This window comes from Thalassophryne amazonica, chromosome 3, assembly GCF_902500255.1.
Source record: "Thalassophryne amazonica chromosome 3, fThaAma1.1, whole genome shotgun sequence".
In the NCBI taxonomy this organism is placed as follows: Eukaryota; Metazoa; Chordata; class Actinopteri; order Batrachoidiformes; family Batrachoididae; genus Thalassophryne; species Thalassophryne amazonica.
In genome coordinates this window covers 22175338-22198025 of record NC_047105.1, presented here as the reverse complement: position 1 = coordinate 22198025, position 22688 = coordinate 22175338, and the positions used below count along the sequence as shown (strand labels likewise).

The window sequence follows — 22688 nt, the reverse complement described above, 5'->3', positions numbered from 1 at the left end:
AGAGAAGCACCATCATTCAAATTCCAGGTGAAGTCAGGGAGCCTGCTAGTGCTACCACATCCATCACACTACAGAACCGCCTCACAATGCAAGTGACAGCCTACTCCTCATCCAAAAGGTCCCTAAGTAACCACTCGTTTGATACAAAGTCATAACAGCAGTAAACAAGGACTCACCAAAGACCTAGTACCAAAAACATCAAATCAGAATTTTATAGTGCATTCGGAAAGTATTCAGTGCTTCACTTTTTCCACATCTTGTTATGTTACACCCTTATTCCAAAATGGAATAAATTCATTTTTTCCCCTCAAAATTCTACTCACAACCCTCCACAATACCAACTTGAAAAAAAAAAGTGTTTTTTTTTTTTACCTTTTTGCAAATTTATTAAAAACAAACTAAGAAATCACGTGTACATAAGTATTCACATCCTTTGCTCATGATTTTGTTGATGCACCTTTGGCAGCAATTCCAGCCTCAAGTCTTCTTGAATTTGATGCCACAAGCTTGGTGCACCTATCTTTAGGCAGTTTTGCCCATTCTCTGTTTGGCAGTTGTGAATCTCGCGCCGTCTTGCGGTCTGTGACTCACACGAGAGGTCAGTTTCAGCAGAGTTCTGGTTCAGGGCACAATGTAAACAAACCTCGTGAAGTATGGACAACAAGACAACATTGGGGCACGGCAGAAGCTCATCACAGGTGTTACACTTCCTCTAGATAACCCTCTCAACTTGGAAGAATGTGTCATCATCATAATCGTGAGTGAACTCGCTGGATCAACACCATCCACATCCTCGCTAGCCACTGTTTACATGCAATGTGAGATGCCGGAACTCTGCTTGCACCGCGGTGCATTCTGGGAAGCACAGAGGGCCAGGGGGATTATGGGAAACGTTAAAGTACTGAATTCCTCTTTGTAGAGCACCTCTCAAGCTCCATCAGGTTGGATGGAGAGCATTGGTGCACAGACATTTTCAGATCTCTCCAGAGATGTTCAATCACATTCAGGTCTGGGCTCTAGCGCAGCAGATAACAGAATATTTACAGAAGAATCATGCAAATGGTGATAGAAGCACCAAATTTGGCACAAATACACCTTAGACATTACTCTTTTGGGAAAAAAACAACAAAACAAAACAACAAAAAAAAAAAAAACTGGCCATTTGAATTTTCAGTAGGCAGCGAGGTAAGGGTGAATTGAAGAATTACATAGGGGTCAAAATTAAAAGATGCTCCAATCATGTTGAAAACTATACCATATTATTTGTTTGTCTGAAACTGACCTTTGTCACCATTTTTGCTGTTATTACCACATAACTCCATAACATTCAGTCACAGACAGTACAAACAATATCTTTTTGGAAGCTTTGTGCTCAGACAAATAATGTGGTGTAGTTTTCGATATGATCGGAGCATCTTTTAATTTTGATCCCTGTGTAATTCTTCAATTGAACCCTACCTGGCCATCGAATGAAAATTCAAATGGCCAAACGGTTTTTTAAAAGAGTAATGTCTAAGGAGTATTTGTCCCGAATTTGTTGCTTCTGTCACCATTTGCAGGATTGTTTCAGTTATCTGCTAAACTAGTCTGGCGGTGTCACTCAAGGACATTCACAGAGTTGTCCTGAAGCCACTCCTTCGATATCTTGGCTGTGTGTTTAGGGTCACTGTACTGCTGAAAGATGAACCGTCAACCCAGTCTGAGGTCAAGAGCGCTCTGGAGCAGGTTTTCATCCAGGATGTCTCTGTACATTGCTGCATTCATCTTTCTCTCAATCCTGACTAGTCTCCCAGTTCCTGCTGCTGAAAAACATCCTCACAGCATGATGCTGCCACCACCATGCTTTACTGTAGGGATGGTGCCTGGTTTCCTCCAAATATGACACCTGGCATCTTTCATTTCATTTCTTTCATTTTGGAAAAAAGCTGTAACATAACAAAATGAGAAAATTGTTTAGTGCTGTGAGGACTTTCTGGATGTACGTTAGGTCACTGATTAGTAGGGCTGGGCAATACATACACATCAGCAGTTCAATACAATTTGATACGCATCACGATACAAAAGAAATGCGATTCTACAACTACTGCCCATTGATATTACAACATATTGTGATTTTTATGTATTTTTTGCAGCACTAGTGCATGGGGAAAAGTTAAATATTACACTTCTTCAGACTATAATGCAAGGCTCTTTGGAATCTCCTTTGTTTTCACTTGGGATCGCCACAGCCAATCCAAGGTGTATCTGGATGTTGATTTGACACAAGTTTTACACCGGATGCCCTTCCTGATGCAACTAATACATGGACAGTGGGTAGGGGTGCCCTTGAACAGGGAACCTTCTGAACTGGAACCAAGCACAAGAAACTGCTTGGCCATCACCCCTCCCACTTATATAGACTGGACATCAACAATAATATTTACAAAAGCAATGGACAACGCATTTTGTTTTTCAAGTAAACCACGTGTAAACCATAACCATTGTGGGGTGTTAATTATGGATGTGAATCGTACAACAACTCACAATTCAATTCGAGTCTGATTCTTGGGGTGACGATTCGATTCAGGATCGATTTTCGATTCAAAGAGCTCTGAGAAATACGAGGTATCTTATAAAACTAACTGGCAGTTTTATAAAAAAAAAAAAACTACATGGATTTGAATGACATGCGATTACACCAATCATGCTTGAACCCTCGTGCGCATGCGTGAGTTTTTTCACGTGTGTCGGTGACATCATTTCCCTGTGGGCAGGCTTTGAGTGAGCACTGGTCCAGTCCTCTCGGCTGAATTTCTTTGTTTGAGATACTACTCGAGACGGCGCGCGTTGCTTTATCAAACTTTTTTCAGGACCTGTGAGGGATATCCGAGTGGACACTATTCGAGAAATTCAGCTGGTTTTCGGTGAAAAGTTTAACGGCTGATGAGAGATTATGAGGTGTTTGTCGCTTTAAGGACTTCCCACGGAGCGGGACGTCGCGCAGCGCTCCCAGGCGACGTCGTCTGGCTGTTTCGAGCTGAAATCATCCTAATTTAAGGCTCTGTTGACCCAGGACGTCGTGAGAGAACAGAGAAGATTCAGAAGAGGCCGGCATGAGGAGTTTATGCGGACAATCCACTGTTAAAGGTCATTTTGTAATGAAAGAACGTGCGCGCAAATTCGCCGAGTCATTTCCGTGACGATGCCGCAAATCTGTGTGCGCCGCGACAGGAAAAACACCTCCGTGTTGAAAACCATTTGTAAAATTCAGGCCGCTTTTGATGGCTTTCAACAAGTGAGTAACTGAGAAATTGTTTAACATGTTCCAACTTGCCCGTTAAGTTTTCCAACGGAGGTGTTTTTCCTGTCGCGACCCCCCGCGGTCGGGTCCGGCCCGACATGCGACTCTGCCCGCACGTTCTTTCATTACAAAATGACCTTTAACAGTGGAATGTCCTCATAAACTCCTCATGCCGACTTCTTCTGAAAGTTCTCTGTTCTCTGACGACTTTACTGGGTGAACAGAGCCTGAAATGTGGAAGTTTTCAACTTGAAACAGCGACATGACACTGCCTCAGAGCGCAGATCGCCATCAGGCGCCGTGGGCCGTCCTTAAAGCGACACTACCAGACCAAAATCTCTCATCAGCCGTTAAAATTTTCAACGAAAACCAGCTGAATTTATCGAATGGTGTCCACTCAGTTGTGCCTTACAGTTTTGAAAAAATTTTGATCAAACAAAGCAGCAGTCTGAGCCATTCCTAAACAATGAAAAAAAATCGACGAGAGGGTGGGCCACTCCTCACTCAAAGACTGCCCACAGGTGAATGACGTAACTGATAGGCGTGAAAAAACTCTCGCATGCCCACGAGGGTTCAAGCATGTCTGATGTAATCACATGTGATTCAAATCCATATGGTTTTTGAAAAAAATAAGGTCGGATACTTTTCTAATAGACCTCATAGTTATATTACTTAAAAAATGTTTATGTTTAAGAAAATGCAGCTTTGCAAGGTTAATCAAGTGATTCTAGATGTAAATTTATTTATCTGCTTTGCTTGTTTGGAGTTGGCTGGCAGTTTAGCGAAGCGCTGGTCAGTAGTCGGCAGATACCGCTGCTCCTCTCTTTTAGCTCCGGGTGATGGCGTAGCACGTGGGCTTGCAGATTTGAAGTGTTTCTGAAGTACTTGACTTTCATTTTGCAGATTTTGCACACTGCATAAGTCATGTCAAGCTCCTTCTTACGCAGCAAATAATAAAATCCAAAATGCGCCCAAACATTTGCCTTCAGCAAAGACGGTGCTGGCTGAATTAGCTCTTCGTCTGCCATGCTAAGCTGCAGCTCACGAATTTTTGAAGCATGCCGGACCCCCCCCCCCTCGCGGGGACGCTGTAGTACGGAAGCCGTTGCCTGACAAACAGTACACGCAGCGAGTAAGCAAGAAAATATTTAAAAAAAATGCTTTTTAAAAATTGATTGTTGGACATTTTGGATCGATTCAGAATCGTAAATAATAAGAATCGCGATTCGGACATGAATCGATTTTTTCCAACACCCTTAGTGTTAATGCAGAGCACTGACATTTGGAGGTGCTTCAACAACCAACCAGTAACTCGCATGAAGGTCATGCATGTGTGGGTACTTAAAGATGTTACACAATTTCCAGCAAGCTAATGTAAATCCCCATGTGCTTTAAATGTAAATGTAAATAAGGGCAATAAAAAGTGGTTCTGTTGTCTGAAATGTGCTGCTTTAAATACATATTATTATTTGCATACAAATTTAGTCCATGAATGCAAGTTTGGGGAATGGAGTCAGTTTTCTTGGAAAGAACCATTTCTGTGACTTTAAATATGGAGGAGCTTCTAGTCATCACCTCCTCTCACTACTGAGACAAGATTATTCTTGCTTCACCTCCCAGAGCATGAAGATGCATCTCACATACTGCAAACTGACTGTTTTGGCGTGTCACAGAGAAAAAGCAGACATGGACTTCACACGTCTGTCTTGTGTCACCGGCAGGATTTCTGTGTTCTTGGTTATATTGTTGTGTGGTCCGCTGAAGAGGAGGTACTGCTGGCCCATCACCACCAGAGGGCGCCCTGTCTGGAGTGCGGGCTCCAGGCACCAGAGGGCGCTGCCGCCTCACAGGAGCAGCCGGGGTGACAGCTGTCACTTATCGCCTATGACAGCTGTCACCAATCATCTGATCAGCAGTGGTATATCAGCAGGACGACATCTCCACCTCTTTGCCGAGATATCGCTCTACCTTGAAGGTACTGTTCTCAGCCGACTGTGTTGTCTTTTGTCAACATTAACACTTTGTTACTTTTGTGCGTGAAATAGCAGACATTCTTCCGACGAGAGGAGGCGGTGGTTTTCCCGCCATACGGGTTGCTGGGTGCACACGCACCCACCTTTAACTGTTTTTGTTCCTCGCCAGCAGTACCAGATCCGACACGCGGAGGCAGTGGCCACCTGGGAGTTCGGGACTGGCGGCTCCAGTATTCCCGGGGTTCGGTGGCGGAGGAAATCGTGTGGTTCCAGTTCTGCTTTGGACAGACGTCTCTTATCTTCGAGCCTGCCCACGTGACACATTGTGTGAATTGACTTCTTGTCTATTGTGTTTGTTGTGCTTTTTGTCACAACAGTAAAATGTTGTTATTTGGCTACCTACATTGTCCGTTCATTTGCGCCCCCTGTTGTGGGTCCGTGTTCCTACACTTTCACAACAGGATATCTCGGCCAACGTCATGGACCCCGAGGGGCGTCAACCGGCTGTTGAACGGCCAATGGAAGAGCAGGGTGCACAGGCGTCTGCAGGAGGAATGATCGGTGAGTTGCAGCGGATCCTCACCGCTTTTACGGCTCGGTTGGATCTAATGACCGAGCAGAACGTCCTCCTTAACCGCAGGGTGGAGGCTCTCGCCGCGCAGGTGGAAGCGTGCCCTCAGGGCGCTGCTGCGGCTTCCCCTCCTGTCGATCCTGTGCGCAACAGTGACGTTCCACAGGTCGTTCAACGACCCCTCCCACCTTCCCCTGAAGCATACATAAGCCCTCCAGAGCCGTACGGGGGTTGTGTGGAGACGTGCGTGGACTTTCTTATGCAGTGTTTGCTCGTCTTCGCACAACGTCCCGTCATGTACGCGACTGATGCTAGTAGGATAGCTTATGTGATTAATCTGCTTCGCGGTGAGGCACGCGCTTGGGCTACAGCGCTCTGGGAGCAAAATTCACAGCTCCTTCTGACATATGATGGGTTTGTGAGGGAGTTCAGAACAGTGTTCGATCACCCAAATAGAGGAGAGACCGCTTCAGCCGTGCTGCTGTCAATGAGACAGGGGCGCCGGAGCGCAGCTGCTTATGCAGTCGACTTCCGCATCGCGGCTGCGAGGTCCGGCTGGAATAGCACTGCCCTCCGTGCCGCCTTCGTAAACGGACTGTCGTTGGTCCTGAAGGAGCACCTGGTGGCCAAGGACGAACCGCGGGATTTAGACGGGCTTATTGATCTCGTTATACGATTAGACAATCGGTTAGAAGAACGCCGTCGGGAGCGAGACGACGGGCGTGGCCGGGCACGCGCCGTCCCTCTCCCTTCCGGTTCCGACTGAGTTCCGCCCTCCCCACGCTCCACGGCCTCTACGCTCCGTGTGGTTACAGCTCCCCCTGCTGATGAAGCTATGGACACGAGCAGGGCCACGTTTAGGCCACCAGATAGACAGAGGAGGCTGGTCCGCGGAGCGTGCTTTGTTTGTGGCTCAATAGAGCATCAAGTGAGGAACTGCCCCGAGCGGTTAAACACCAACGCCCGCCCCTAGAAACTGGGTTAGGGGTGGGCCAAAACATTCACGTGGGACATACCCATATCGCCACACGACTCCCAGTTACAATCCTTTATGAGGATTTAACCCTGAAGGCCCCAGCACTGGTGGACACGGGCTCTGAAGGGAATCTGTTAGACAGCAGATGGGCCAGGGAGGCAGGGCTCCCTCTGGTGGCGCTTACCTCGCCTGTGCAGGTGCGGGCACTAGATGGCTCCCTACTCCCTCTAATCACACATAAGACACCACCAGTAACTCTGGTGGTGTCAGGGAACCACCGGGAGGAGATCGAGTTTTTTGTGACTCCTGCCACCTCCCGTGTGATTCTCGGGTTCCCTTGGATGTTAAAACACAATCCCTGGATCGATTGGCCGTCCGGGGTAGTGGTTCAGTGGAGCGAAACCTGCCATCGGGTATGTTTAGGTTCCTCGGTTCCTCCCGGTTCCCAGGCTAAGGAGGAGGTCAGAGTCCCGCCCAATCTTGGGACGGTGCCGGGGGAGTACCATGACCTTGTGGATGTGTTCAGTAAGGATCTGGCGCTCACCCTTCCCCCCCACCGTCCGTACGATTGTGCCATTGATTTGGTTCCAGGCGTTGAGTTCCCGTCCAGCAGGCTGTACAACCTCTCACGACCTGAGCGCGAATCAATGGAGACCTACATCCGGGATTCTTTAGCCGCCGGGTTGATCCGGAATTCCACCTCCCCGATGGGTGCAGGTTTCTTTTTTGTGGGTAAAAAAGACGGCGGACTTCGTCCATGCATTGATTATAGGGGGCTGAACGAAATCACGGTTCGTAATCGATACCCGTTGCCCTTGTTGGATTCAGTGTTCACGCCCCTGCATGGAGCCCAGATATTCACTAAGCTAGATCTTAGAAATGCGTATCACCTGGTTCGGATCCGGAAGGGAGACGAGTGGAAGACGGCATTTAACACCCCCTTAGGTCACTTTGAGTACCTGGTCATGCCGTTCGGCCTCACAAACGCCCCCGCGACGTTCCAAGCATTAGTTAATGATGTCTTGCGGGATTTCCTGCACCGATTCGTCTTCGTATATCTAGACAATATACTCATCTTTTCTCCGGATCCTGAGACTCATGTCCGGCATGTACGTCAGGTCCTGCAGCGGTTGTTGGAGAACCGGCTGTTTGTGAAGGGCGAGAAGTGTGAGTTTCACCGCACCTCTTTGTCCTTCCTGGGGTTTATCATCTCCCCCAACTCCGTCGCTCCTGATCCGGCCAAGGTTGCGGCGGTGAGAGACTGGCCCCAACCCACCAGCCGTAGGAAGCTGCAACAGTTCCTCGGCTTTGCAAATTTCTACAGGAGGTTCATTAAGGGCTACAGTCAGGTAGTTAGCCCCCTGACAGCCCTGACCTCTCCAAAAGTCGGTGCGATGCCGCGTTCAAGGAGTTGAAACGGCGCTTCTCGTCTGCACCTGTTCTGGTGCAGCCCGATCCTAGTCGCCAGTTTGTGGTTGAAGTGGACACCTCGGACTCAGGGATAGGAGCCGTGCTATCCCAGAGCGGAAAGGCCGATAAGGTCCTTCACCCGTGTGCCTATTTTTCCCGCAGGTTGACCCCGGCCGAACGGAACTATGACGTCGGCAATCGAGAACTCCTTGCGTTGAAAGAGGCTCTTGAGTGGAGACATCTGTTGGAGGGAACGTCCGTGCCATTCACGGTTTTCACTGACCACCGGAACCTGGAGTATATTAGGACCGCCAAGCAGCTGAACCCCAGGCAAGCCCACTGGTCACTGTTCTTCGGCCGTTTTGACTTCTGGATCACCTACCGTCCCGGGACCAAAAACCAGAGATCGGATGCCTTGTCCCGGGTGCATGAAGACGAAGTCAAAACGGAGTTGTCGGATCCACCGGAACCTATCATCCCGGAGTCCGCTATCGTGGCCACCCTCACCTGGGACGTAGAGAAAACCGTCCAGGAGGCCCTGGCACGGAGCCCGGATCCCGGAACTGGGCCGAAAAACAAACTTTACGTCCCACCAGAGGCCAGGGCTGCAGTCCTGGACTTCTGTCACGGGTCCAAGTTCTCCTGTCATCCAGGGGTGCGTAGGACCGTGGCAGTTGTCCGGCAGCGCTTCTGGTGGGCGTCCCTGGAGGCCGACGTCCGGGATTATATCCAGGCCTGCACCACCTGCGCCAGGGGCAAGACTGACCACCGCAGGGCATCGGGACTGCTCCAGCCACTGCCTGTGCCTCATTGCCCCTGGTCCCACATCGGCCTGGATTTTGTCACGGGCCTCCCGCCGTCCCAGGGCAACACCACCATCCTCACGATAGTGGACCAATTCTCCAAGGCGGCCCACTTCGTGGCCCTCCCGAAGCTCCCGACTGCCCAGGAGACAGCGGACCTCCTGGTCCACCACGTCGTCCGGCTGCATGGGATTCCAACAGACATCGTCTCTGATCGCGGTCCCCAGTTCTCCTCGCAAGTCTGGAGGAGCTTCTGCCGGGAACTGGGGGCCACGGTGAGTCTCTCGTCCGGGTATCATCCTCAGACCAACGGGCAAGCAGAACGGGTCAATCAGGAGGTGGAACAGGCCCTGCGCTGCGTGACGGCCGCGCACCCGGTGTCTTCAGCCACCGGCCTCTCCCCTTTTGAGGTGTGTCTGGGGTATCAGCCCCCGTTGTTTCCGGTGGTTGAGGGAGAGGTCGGTGTGCCCTCGGTCCAGGCCCACCTGCGGAAGTGCCGTCGGGTGTGGCGCGCCGCCCGTTCTGCTTTGCTAAAGGCCCGGACGAGGGCAAAAGCCCATGCAGACCGTCGGCGGACCCCGGCCCCTGCGTATCGGCCAGGGCAGGAAGTGTGGTTGTCCACCAAGGACATTCCCCTGAAAGTGGACTCCCCCAAACTACAGGACCGTTACATCGGTCCCTTCAGGATCCTTAAGGTCATCAGTCCAGCCGCAGTGAGGCTTCAGCTTGCGGCCTCACTGCGGATCCATCCTGTTTTCCATGTGTCCTGGATAAAGCCGCATCACACCTCACCCCTCTGTGCTCCGGGTCCGGCGCCGCCTCCTGCCCGGATCATCGATGGCGAGCCGGCTTGGACTGTGCGCCGGCTCTTGGATGTCCGTAGGATGGGCCGGGGCTTCCAGTATTTGGTGGACTGGGAGGGGTACGGACCCGAAGAACGCTCCTGGGTGAAGAGGAGCTTCATCCTGGACCCGGCCCTCCTGGCCGATTTCTACCGCCGCCACCCGGACAAGCCTGGTCGGGCGCCCGTTGGGGGGGGGGGGGGGTCCTGTTGTGTGGGCCGCTGAAGAGGAGGTACTGCTGGCCCATCACCACCAGAGGGCGTCCTGTCTGGAGTGCGGGCTCCAGGCACCAGAGGGCGCTGCCGCCTCACAGGAGCAGCCGGGGTGACAGCTGTCACTTATCGCCTATGACAGCTGTCACCAATCATCTGATCAGCAGTGGTATATCAGCAGGACGACATCTCCACCTCTTTGCCGAGATATCGCTCTACCTTGAAGGTACTGTTCTCAGCCGACTGTGTTGTCTTTTGTCAACATTAACACTTTGTTACTTTTGTGCGTGAAATAGCAGACATTCTTCCGACGAGAGGAGGAGGTGGTTTTCCCGCCATACGGGTTGCTGGGTGCACACGCACCCACCTTTAACTGTTTTTGTTCCTCGCCAGCAGTACCAGATCCGACACGCGGAGGCAGTGGCCACCTGGGAGTTCGGGACTTGGCGGCTCCAGTATTCCCGGGGTTCGGTGGCGGAGGAAATCGTGTGGTTCCGGTTCTGCTTTGGACAGACGTCTCTTATCTTTGAGCCTGCCCACGTGACACATTGTGTGAATTGACTTCTTGTCTATTGTTGTAATCTGTTGTGTTTGTTGTGCTTTTTGTCACAACAGTAAAGTGTTGTTATTTGGCTATACCTCCATTGTCCATTCATTTGCGCCCCCTGTTGTGGGTCCGTGTTCCTACACTTTCACAACATATATGGGCTCAAGTGACAGAAAGGACTCATAAAAACCCAGATCCAACAAGATCCGGGATTTGGATCTGTAAAATGAACGTACTCAACCATCATGAAAAGAGGATGTCATTTTAATGTTTTACATTTTATGTTATGAATGACGTTGAGTTTTAATTAAAGCACTGTTATTCATGTATGCCATGTATATACTGGACCAGAAAAAAATTATATGATTAAACACTAGACCGCATGTGGCCCCCTGGCCGACAGTTGCTGACCCGTACCACTCGCCGAAATCGTTATGGATTAAACAGTTTTTCAGGGTCAACACTGGGGAGCTCACGAGCAGACAGAGCTAACTAATTATAGTAAAGCTAAAGTATGTCCACAACACACAGTAACTCAGACTTTCTGTGTTTATACTTAATTTACTGTCTTCTCCGATACACGCGCGTACAAATCCTCTTAGCGCGCTAAGCTAACGTCAGCAGTTACCTTTCCGTGGGCGGCTGTGGACGCTGCCACGTTAAGAATGTTCCTTACAACGCTCAGCAGAGGCCGACGATACATAACTCCAAGCTGAGGAGTGGGAGAACCACAGAATCGCTAAAAGGTTCACTTTAAAACTGTACTCCTCCTCCTCGTCTTTCTCCTCCTCTTCCTTAGCAAATGTCACCGAAACTGGTCCGCCTCACGCCGAGTCCGGGCGGAACTCAGCCCAGCCAACAAGTGATCCGCCTACGTCATCTAACACACACACACACACACACACACACACACACACACACACACACACACACACACACACACACACACACACACACACACACACACACACACACACACACACACACACACACACACACACACACACACACACACACACACACACACACACACACACACGTATATTCTTCTTTTAGCTGCTCCCGTTAGGGGGCACCACAGTAGATTAATCATTTCCTCACCCTGTCCTCTGAATCTTCTGTCACTCCAACCAACTGCATGTCCTCCCTCAGCACATCCATAAACCTCCTCTTTTGGCTTCCCTCTTTTTTGCTGAGTTGCTCCATCTTGCGCATCCTTCTCCCAATATACCTGGGTCCCTCCTCTGCACATGTTCAAACCATCTCAATCTCACCTCTCTTATTTTGTCTCCCACCTGAGCTGTCCCTCTAATATGTTTATTCCTAATCCTGTCCATCCTCGTCACTCCCAGATAGAATCACAACACCTCCAGCTCTGTCTCTAAGCCGTACAACATAGCTGGTCTCACTACTGTCTTGCAAACTTTCCCCTTCACTCTTGCTGATATTCTTCAGTCACAAATCACTCCTGCCACCACCTTTCTCCACCAGCTCCACCTTGCCTGCACTCTCTTCTTCACCTCTCTACCACACTCCCCATTACTTTGGACAGTTGACCCAAAGTATTTACCCATCTACTTTCACTACTTCTACTCCTTGTAACTGCACTATTCCACTGGGCTCCCTCTCATTCACACACATGTACTCAGTCTTGTTCTGACTGACTTTCATTCCCCTGCTCTCCAGAGCATATCTCCACCTTTCTAGGCTAGGCTCAACCTGCTCTATACTCTCACTACAGATCACAATGTCATCTGCAAACATCCTAGTCCATGGAGACTCCTGTCTGATCTCATCAGTCAACCTGTCCAACACCATTACAAAAACAAAATGACTCAGAGCTGATCCTTGGTGTAATCCGACCTTCATCTTGAATGGATCTGTCATTCCTACTGCACATCCCACCGCTGTCACACTGTCCTTGTACATGTCCTGCACTACCCTCACATACTTCTCTGCTACTCCAGACGTCCTCATACAATACCACAACTCTTCTCTTGGCACCCTGTCATCTTTTCTCTAAATCCACAAACACACAATGTAACTCCTTCTGGTCTTCTCTATACTTCTCCATCAGTATTCTCAGAGCAAACACTGCAACTGCAGTACACTTTCTCATCATGAAACCATATTGCTGCTCACAGATCTTCGCCTGTTTTCTAAGCCTAGCTTCTACTACTGTTTCCCATACAGTGCCGTCATTCCACACACGCAAATTACACATTGCGCATAGGGCACCATGGGGGCCTGGGGGCACCGAAAAACCAAGCTCGCGAAAAATCATCCTATAGGCTAAGAGTAATGATATATCTAAAATTTGTGTAAAGCATGTTAATAGGTACAGTTGTATGTAAAAGTTTGGGCACCCCTGATAATTTTCATGATTTTCCTTGATAAATCATTGGTTGTCTGGATCAGAAATTTCAGTTAAATATATCATATAGCAGACGAACACACGTGAAATGAAGTTTCTAGTATTTACAGAAAGTGTGCAGTCATTATTTAAATAAAATTAGGCAGGTGCACACATTTGGGCACCCTTGTCATTTTATTGATTTGAATACATTTAGCACTAATTATTAGAACACAAAATTGGTTTGGGAAGCTCATTGACCCTTGGCCTCCTTACACAGGTGAATCCAATCATGAGAAATGGTATTTAAGGTGGCCATTTGCAAATGTTTCTCCTCTTTGCATCTCTTCTAATGAGTGGCAACATGGAAGCCTCTAAACAACTCTCAAATGACCTGAAAACAAAGATTGTTCAACATCATGGTTTAGGGGAAGGACACAAAAAGCTATCTCAGAGATTTCAGCAGTCAGTTTCCACTGTGAGGTAATAGTGAGGAAATGGAAGACCGCAGGCACAGTACTAGTTAAGGCCCAAAGTGGCAGGCCAATAAAAATCTCAGATAAGCTGAAGTGAAGGATGGTGAGAACAGTCATAGTCAACCTACAGACCTGCTCCAAAGACCTACAACATGATCTTGCTGCATATAGTGTCTCTGTGCATCGTTCAACTATACAGCGCACTTTGCACAAAGAGATGCTGTATGATGCTGTAATGCAGAGGAAGACTCTTCTGCGTACACGCCACAAACAGAGTCGCTTGAGATATGCTAAAGCACATTTGGACAATCCAGCTTCATTTTGGAATAAGGTACTGTTGACTGATGAAACTAAAATTGAGTTATTTGGACATAACAACGTGCGGTATGCATGGCGGAAAAAGAACACAACATTCCAAGAAAAACACTTGCTACCTACAGTAAAATTTGGAGGTGGTTCCATCATGATGTGGGGCTGTACGGCCAATGCAGGTACTGGGAATCTTGTTAAAGTTGAGGGTCACATGGATTCCAGTCAGTATCATCAGATTCTTGAGAACAACATTCAAGAATCAGTGACAAAGTTGAAGTTGTGCCGGGGCTGGATCATTCAACAAGACAACGACCCTAATCACTGCTCAAAATCTACTAAGGCATTCATGCAGAGGAACAAGTACAACGTTCTGGAATGGCCACCTCAGTCCCCAGACCTGAATATTATTGAAAATCTGTGGTGTGATTTTAAGTGTGCTGTTCATGCTAAGAAACCAACAAACCTGAGATGTTTTGTAAAGAAGAATAATCCAAAATCCAAAATACCTTCAACCAGAATCCAGTCTCTCATTGGAAGCTATAAGAAGTGTTTAGAGGCTGTTATTTCTGCAAAAGGAGGATGTACTGAATATCGATGTATTTTTTCTGTTGGGGTGCCCAAATTTATGCACCTGCCTAATTTTGTTTAAAGAATTATTGCACACTTTCTATAAATCCTATAAACTTCATTTCACTTCTCAAATATCACTGTGTTTATCTGCTATATGATATATTTAACTGAAATTGCTGATCCAAACAACCAATGATTTATAAAGGAAAATCATGGAAATCATCAGGGGTTCCCAAACTTTTACATACTCAACTCAACTTTTTTTTTTATATAGCGCCAAATCACAACAAACAGTTGCCCCAAGGCGCTTTATATTGTAAGGCAAGGCCATACAATAATTATGAAAAACCCCAACGGTCAAAACGACCCCCTGTGAGCAAGCACTTGGCAACAGTGGGAAGGAAAAACTCCCTCTTAACAGGAAGAAACCTCCAGCAGAACCAGGCTCAGGGAGGGGCAGTCTTCTGCTGAGACTGGTTGGGGCTGAGGGAAAGAACCAGGAAAAAGACATGCTGTGGAGGGGGGCAGAGATCGATCACTAATGATTAAATGCGGAGTGATGCATACAGAGCAAAAAGAGAAAGAAACAGTGCATCATGGGAACCCCCCCACAGTCTACGTCTAAAGCAGCATAACCAAGGGATAGTCCAGGGTCACCCGATCCAGCCCTAACTATAAGCCTTAGCGAAAAGGAAAGTTTTAAGCCTAATCTTAAAAGTAGAGAGGGTATCTGTCTCCCTGATCTGAATTGGGAGCTGGTTCCACAGGAGAGGAGCCTGAAAGCTGAAGGCTCTGCCTCCCATTCTACTCTTACAAACCCTAGGAACTACAAGTAAGCCTGCAGTCTGAGAGCGAAGCGCTCTATTAGGGTGATATGGTACTACGAGGTCCCTAAGATAAGATGGGACCTGATTATTCAAAACCTTATAAGTAAGAAGAAGAATTTTAAATTCTATTCTAGAATTAACAGGAAGCCAATGAAGAGAGGCCAACACGGGTGAGATATGCTCTCTCCTGCTAGTCCCCGTCAGTACTCTAGCTGCAGCATTTTGAATTAACTGAAGGCTTTTTAGGGAACTTTTAGGACAACCTGATAATAAAGAATTACAATAGTCCAGCCTAGAGGAAATAAATGCATTAATTAGTTTTTCAGCATCACTCTGAGACAAGACCTTTCTGATTTTAGAGATATTGCGTAAATGCAAAAAGGCAGTCCTACATATTTGTTTAATATGCGCTTTGAATGACATATCCTGATCAAAAATGACTCCAAGATTTCTCACAGTATTACTAGAGGTCAGGGAAATGCCATCCAGAGTAAAGATCTGGTTAGACACCATGCTTCTAAGATTTGTGGGGCCAAGTACAATAACTTCAGTTTTATCTGAGTTTAAAAGCAGGAAATTAGAGGTCATCCATGTCTTTATGTCTGTAAGACAATCCTGCAGTTTAGCTAATTGGTGTGTGTCCTCTGGCTTCATGGATAGATAAAGCTGGGTATCATCTGCGTAACAATGAAAATTTAAGCAATACCGTCTAATAATACTGCCTAAGGGAAGCATGTATAAAGTGAATAAAATTGGTCCTAGCACAGAACCTTGTGGAACTCCATAATTAACTTTAGTCTGTGAAGAAGATTCCCCATTTACATGAACAAACTGTAATCTATTAGACAAATATGATTCAAACCACCGCAGCGCAGTGCCTTTAATACCTATGACATGCTCTAATCTCTGTAATAAAATTTTATGGTCAACAGTATCAAAAGCAGCACTGAGGTCCAACAGAACAAGCACAGAGATAAGTCCACTGTCCGAAGCCATAAGAAGATCATTTGTAACCTTCACTAATGCTGTTTCTGTACTATGATGAATTCTAAAACCTGACTGAACCTCTTCAAATAGACCATTCCTCTGCAGGTGATCAGTTAGCTGTTTTACAACTACCCTCTCAAGAATCTTTGAGAGAAAAGGAAGGTTGGAGATTGGCCTATAATTAGCTAAAATAGCTGGGTCAAGTGATGGCTTTTTAAGTAATGGTTTAATTACTGCCACCTTAAAAGCCTGTGGTACATAGCCAACTAACAAAGATAAGTTGATCATATTTAAGATTGAAGCATTAAATAATGGTAGGACTTCCTTAAGCAGCCTGGCAGGAATGGGGTCTAATAAACATGTTGATGGTTTGGATGAAGTAACTAATGAAAATAACTCAGACAGAACAATCGGAGAGAAAGAGTCTAACCAAATACCGGCATCACTGAAAGCAGCCAAAGATAACGATACATCTTTGGGATGGTTATGAGTAATTTTTTCTCTAATAGTCAAAATTTTGTTAGCAAAGAAAGTCATGAAGTCATTACTAGTTAAAGTTAATGGAATACTCAGCTCAATAGAGCTCTGACTCTTTGTCAGCCTGGCTACAGTGCTGAAAAGAAACCTGAGGTTGTTCTTATTTTCTTCAATTAGTGATGAGTAGAAAGATGTCCTAGCTTTACGGAGGGCTTTTTTATAGAGCAACAAACTCTTTTCCTTTTTCCAGGCTAAGTGAAGATCTTCTAAATTAGTGAGACGCCATTTCCTCTCCAACTTACGGGTTATCTGCTTTAAGCTACGAGTTTGTGAGTTATACCACGGAGTCAGACACTTCTGATTTAAAGCTCTCTTTTTCAGAGGAGCTACAGCATCCAAAGTTGTCTTCAATGAGGATGTAAAACTATTGACGAGATACTCTAACTCTCTTACAGAGTTTAGGTAGCTACTCTGCTCTGTGTTGGTATATGACAATAGAGAACATAAAGAAGGAATCATATCCTTAAACCTAGTTACAGCGCTTTCTGAAAGACTTCTAGTGTAATGAAACTTATTCCCCACTGCAGGGTAGTCCATCAGGGTAAATGTAAATGTTATTAAAAAATGATCAGACAGAAGGGAGTTTTCAGGGAATACTGTTAAGTCTTCTATTTCCATACCATAAGTCAAAACAAGATCTAAGATATGATTAAAGTGGTGGGTGGACTCATTTACTTTTTGAGCAAAGCCAATAGAGTCTTATAATAGATTAAATGCAGTGTTGAGGCTGTCATTCTCAGCATCTGTGTGGATGTTAAAATCGCCCACTATAAGTATCTTATAGTGTAAGTATCTTATACAGTACAACTGTATAAGCAAAAGTAATCGGAGGAGGAGGCACACAGGCAGGAAGTGGAGTGAGCAGCCTCTGTGCGTGTGTCACCCCTTGGAAAACAGCAGTTTTCCACTGATGAAAAAGGCTGTCACGGCCTGTCACGGCTCCTCTTGTCTTCTCCCAGCCTGGGAGAACCGCATGCACGGACTGATTGATCGTGCAGGTAATGATCCGAACTGTGCACCGAATCACTGTTTCCACATTGAAATGCTGCCAGTTTTTGGAATCATGTTTTCTGGAATTAGGCTACAGAGAGCTGAATGATCCTTTGTTTACAGCCAGGGCTCTGTAACACTTGATGCTTTAAATTCTACATGAGATTAAATTCCCACTTATGCTCACTGATGTTAAATAAGTCTTAACTGCTGTGTAATTGCACATTAATTTCAAAATCACAATTTACATCCTGCTAAATGTTTTACTTCTGTACGCCAGGTTTAATGCTGCAGCTGCTGATTCTTTTCATTATTACTCTGATCCTCAAAATAGTCCCTCCACCTTCTCAGCACACTCTCCCCATTTTACCATCTGTATCCTTTACAACCCTAACCTGCTGCACATCCATTCCAGCTTTGTCCCTTTGTCTGGGCAATCAGTCCAAGCCCTTTCCTCCTTCCTTACTATTCAACTTCTTGTACAGCTTGCTATATGCCTTTTCCTTAGGTTTTGCCACTTCTATTTTTGCCTTACACCACAGCTCCTTGTACTCCTGTCTACTTTCTTAATCTCTCCAATGACCCCAATTCTTTTTCACCAACCTCTTTCACCTTATACTTCCTGAACATCTTCGTTCCACCACCAACTCTCCTCGTCTTCCTTCCGCTTTCCAGATGGCACATCCAGTACCTTCCTAGCTGTCTCCCTCACCACATCTGCAGTACTTTTCCAGTTGTCCAAAATTGCTTCACCTCCATCCAGTGCCTCTCTCACCTGCTCACTGAACTTCACACAACAGTCTTCCTCCTTCAGCTTCCACCATCTGATCCTTTGTTGAGGTCTCACTCTCCTCCTCTTCTTCACCTCTAAAGTCATCCTACAAGCCACCATCCTATTCTGTCTAATGACACTCTCTCCTGCCACCACCTTATAGTCTCCAATTTCTTTTAGCATGCATCTCCTACAAAGAATATAGTCCACCTGTGTGCAACCTTCCTTCACTCTTAAACGTCACCCTGTGCTCCTCCCTTTTCTTAAAGTAGGTTTTCACCACAGCCATTTCCATCCTTTTTGCAAAGTCAACTACCATCTGACCTTCTGCATTCCTGTCCTTGATAGCATATCTACCCAAAGAATGTAGAGGTCTGTAATTTTTATCGGCGTTACACTCCAACTGTGAGGAACAGAATCTAATTGTTTTTCTTCAGAAAATCACATTGTATGATTTTTAAATAATTAATTTGTATTTTATTGCATGAAATAAGTATTTGATCACCTACCAACCAGCAAGAATTCTGTCTCTCAGAGACCTGTTAATTTTTCTTTAAGAAGCCCTCCTATTCTGCAGTCATTACCTGTATTAACTGCACCTGATAGAACTTGTTACCTGTATAAAAGACACCTGTCCACACACTCAATCAATCAATCAATCAATCAATCAATCAATCAATCAATCAATCAATCAATCAATCAATCAATCAATCAATCAATCAATCAATCAATCAATCACACTCCTATCCACCATGACCAAGACCAAAGAGCTGTCAAAGGACACCAGGGACAAAATTGTAGACCTGCAAAAGGCTGGGATGGGCTACAGGACAACAGGCAAGCAGCTTGGTGAGAAGACAACAACTGTCGGTGTAATTATTAGAAAATGGAAGAAACACAAGATGACTGTCAATCTTCCTTGGCCTGGGGCTCCATGCAAGTTCTCGCCTCATGGGGTAAGGAGGATTCTGAGAAAGCCCAGAACTACATGGGAGGACCTGGTCAATGACCTGAAGAGAGACCACAGTCACAAAGATTACATTAGTAACATACAATGCTGTCATGGTTTAAAAGCCTGCAGGGCAGCAAGGTCCCCCTGCTCATGCCAGCACATGTCCAGGCCCATTTGAAGTTCACCAGTGACCATCTGGATGATCCAGAGGAGGCATGGGAGAAGGTCATGTGGTCAGATGAGACCAAAATAGAGCTTTTTGGCATCAGCTCCACTCGCCATGTTTGGAGGATGAGAACAACCCCAAGAACACAGTCCCAGCTGTGAAGCATGGGGGTGGAAACATAATTTTTGGGGTGGTTTTCTCCAAAGGGGACAGGACGACTGCACCGTATTGAAGGGAGGATGGATGGGGTCATGTTTCGTGAGATTTTGGCAAACAGCCTCCTTCCCTCAGTAAAAGCATTGAAGATGGGTCATGGCTGGGTCTTCCAGCATGACAATGACCCCAAACACACAGCCAGGGCAACTAAGGAGGGGCTCCGTAAGAAGCATTTCAAGGTCCTGGAGTGGCCTAATCAGTCTCCAGACCTGAACCTAATAGAAAATCTTCGGAGGCAGCTGAAACTCAAAACCTGAAGATCTGGGGATCGGGGGCCTCATGTACAAGGACTAACGTGGACTTTCTACTAAAACCTGGTGTACGCCAAAAACCCTGAATCTAGCGTAAGCACAAATATATTCAGATGTATGAAAGTGTGCGTAGGCATGAATTCACGCATGTTCCGTTTGTACAGCCCACTGAATGTGGAATTGAGCGTGGAACCAAACTCCTCCCTGGCCATGCCCTAATTAAATATGCAATTTCGTGTAAATATGCACTTTGAGCAGGGATTCCCCACGACGTCACACAGACAACATGAACACAGAAAAGAAATTATGCTATAGATGACTGGAAATTACGTGGAGACACGCTGGAGTAGTTTTTTTTATTCAGTATGCTGTTAAACGGATTAATCATGACACTGGAAAAATGTTTGTGGGAGCTACAAAGTGTGAGTGTGTGAGGCTGACATGCAAAACAGCGCGCACACAGTGACGTTAAAAAGGTGAGGCGCGCCTCCGCTGACAGTGTGACATTCACAATTTACACACGTGTTTATTGACACATATTGAACACAGGAAGCCTATTAAGAAGCTCTGCAGCTCACCATCAAGCAAAAATAAAAAAGCCATTAATAATAATAATAAAAAACATATTTGAATGGGCACATGCCCAAATGTGTCTGGCTGTCTGCGCTGGTTTTCATTCAGAACAATTACACAAATAAACTATTTTAACACAGCCACTGTTAGGGCCATTTTACACGTCACTTTGTGCATGCTTTTATGTCCATCCATATAATTGCAAATGCGTAGGTGTGTTAAGTGATTTGAACATTGTTGGAATGAAAATGTTTCCTGTTAACAGAAACAAATTCATCATGTGACGGCGCCTTTATAGCAACATGTGTGCAGTTAACAGCTCTGATTACATTCGGAAAACTGGCTCTTGCTGTAAATTGTGCTGTAATGTTGGAATGTGATGTACCTGGATGACTTTCGGATGACTGCGTTCCACACAGCTGGTGGCTCGGCGCAAGGTTGACTGGCACACGCTTGACTGGCACGCGCTTGACTGATCAGCCAGCTCACGCTGGAATGCCCCTGATGCCATGAAGTGCAGTGTGGTCAGCACCTGTGTGGGCACAGATGGCCCCTGGCTCGTCGCCGTATTGTGCTCTGGGCCAACCGCAGTTCTGTGCACAACTCCAGTCACAGTGGCCTTGGTAATCGAAATCGGTTTATGAGCCAGTTATCCTCATTTCAAAGTAAATCCTCATGTTCCTTGAGTACATGCTCACATCAGATTGCACCGTTTGCAAGGTGCTTTAACAACACTAACGCAGACATTGTTAATGCCATTTTACGCATCACTTTGCGCATGCTTTTATATCCACACATATAATTACAAACACGTGGGTGTGTTAAATATTCAACACTGTGTCTCTGATGTGCACATCACTCTGATGACTTCTTGTTTTCACACTATTAACAGTTCCCAGTGTCACCGGTACATGTCTACAGTGGAACAATAGCTGTAGAAATGTGCGTACACTAGCCTGGATTTTTGTGTGACGCACTGTACATTTCCACGCTCATGTCACTTTTGATACATTTGCACGTAGATGTGGAAACGGACGTACGCCAGGTTTTTGTGCGTAAGCAGGCTTTGTACAAGGCCCCTGGAGAAGCTCTGTATGGAGGAGTGGACCAAAATCCCTGCTGCAGTGCGCAAACTTGGTCAAGAACTACAGGAAATGTCTGACCTCTATAACTGCAAACAAAGGTTTCTGTACCATATATTAAGGTCTGTTTTTCTATTGTATTAAATACTTATTTCATGCAGTAAAATGCAAATTAATTACTTAAAAATCATATAATGTGATTTTCTGATTTTTTTTTTTAGATTCTGTCTCTCACAGTTGAAGTGTACCTATGATAAAAATTACAGACCTCTCTGTTCTTTGTAGGTGGGAAAACTTGTAAAATTGAAAGTGTATCAGATACTTATTTGCCTAACTGGATATGTAATATAGTCACATTGTATGTGTTTAATAATTGCATTTAGCCCCAAAGATAACGCTAGCCTAGCCTACTGTGGTATCGGCTAACTAGTTGATGGCTCAAATTACAGAGGTAATCCCATGAATGCATGTTTTCTGGAAGTAGGGGTTTTTATGTTGCGTCTTTCCGAATGTCTAAGGGCTCTGAACACAGTACCAATTCAAAGTTGTTTGGGAGTCTTGGTGGCTTCCCTCACTTGTCTCCTTCTTGCAGAGTCACTCAGTTTTGTGAATTGTCTACCCCAGACAGATTCACAATACATACTGTTTGTATTCATCTTTATTTATGTCACCGGTGATGTTTTATTTAGAAATCATACAAAAGTATTTTTATATACCAAAGTCAGAGTTACCCAGAAATGACTGCAGTTTTGAAGTCCCGGCACACGGCAAATCCTCCAGGGCCACAGAGTAAGCAGGATCACGCATGACTGCTTCCATAGAGCCTTCAAAGCCATCCAGCTATTCAACTGTTTCCTACAACAGGAAATGCTTGAATAGCTGGAATTACATTATGAAATACATTTCTGCATGAAAGAGTTCAGAAGGTAATGTGGTTGTACTGCTCTCACATAAAAAAGCCTTGTAGTATGGACTTTGGTAAATATTACAGAAAAAAGGGACCCAGGGGG

At 46.0% G+C, this 22688-nt stretch overlaps 1 protein-coding gene across 1 annotated transcript in view; it reads right to left on the bottom strand.

Annotated features, from left to right (window-relative positions):
- The window catches only part of LOC117506406 (ubiquinol-cytochrome-c reductase complex assembly factor 1), a 45304-nt gene extending 33860 nt beyond the window's left edge, over window positions 1-11444 (bottom strand). Inside the window, exon 1 of the mRNA XM_034165907.1 lies at window positions 11243-11444. Within this exon, the coding sequence (XP_034021798.1) occupies window positions 11243-11317 (75 nt within the window). The 5' untranslated portion in view covers window positions 11318-11444. The remainder of the gene's footprint in view (window positions 1-11242) is intronic.
- Window positions 11445-22688: the final 11244 nt, after the last annotated feature.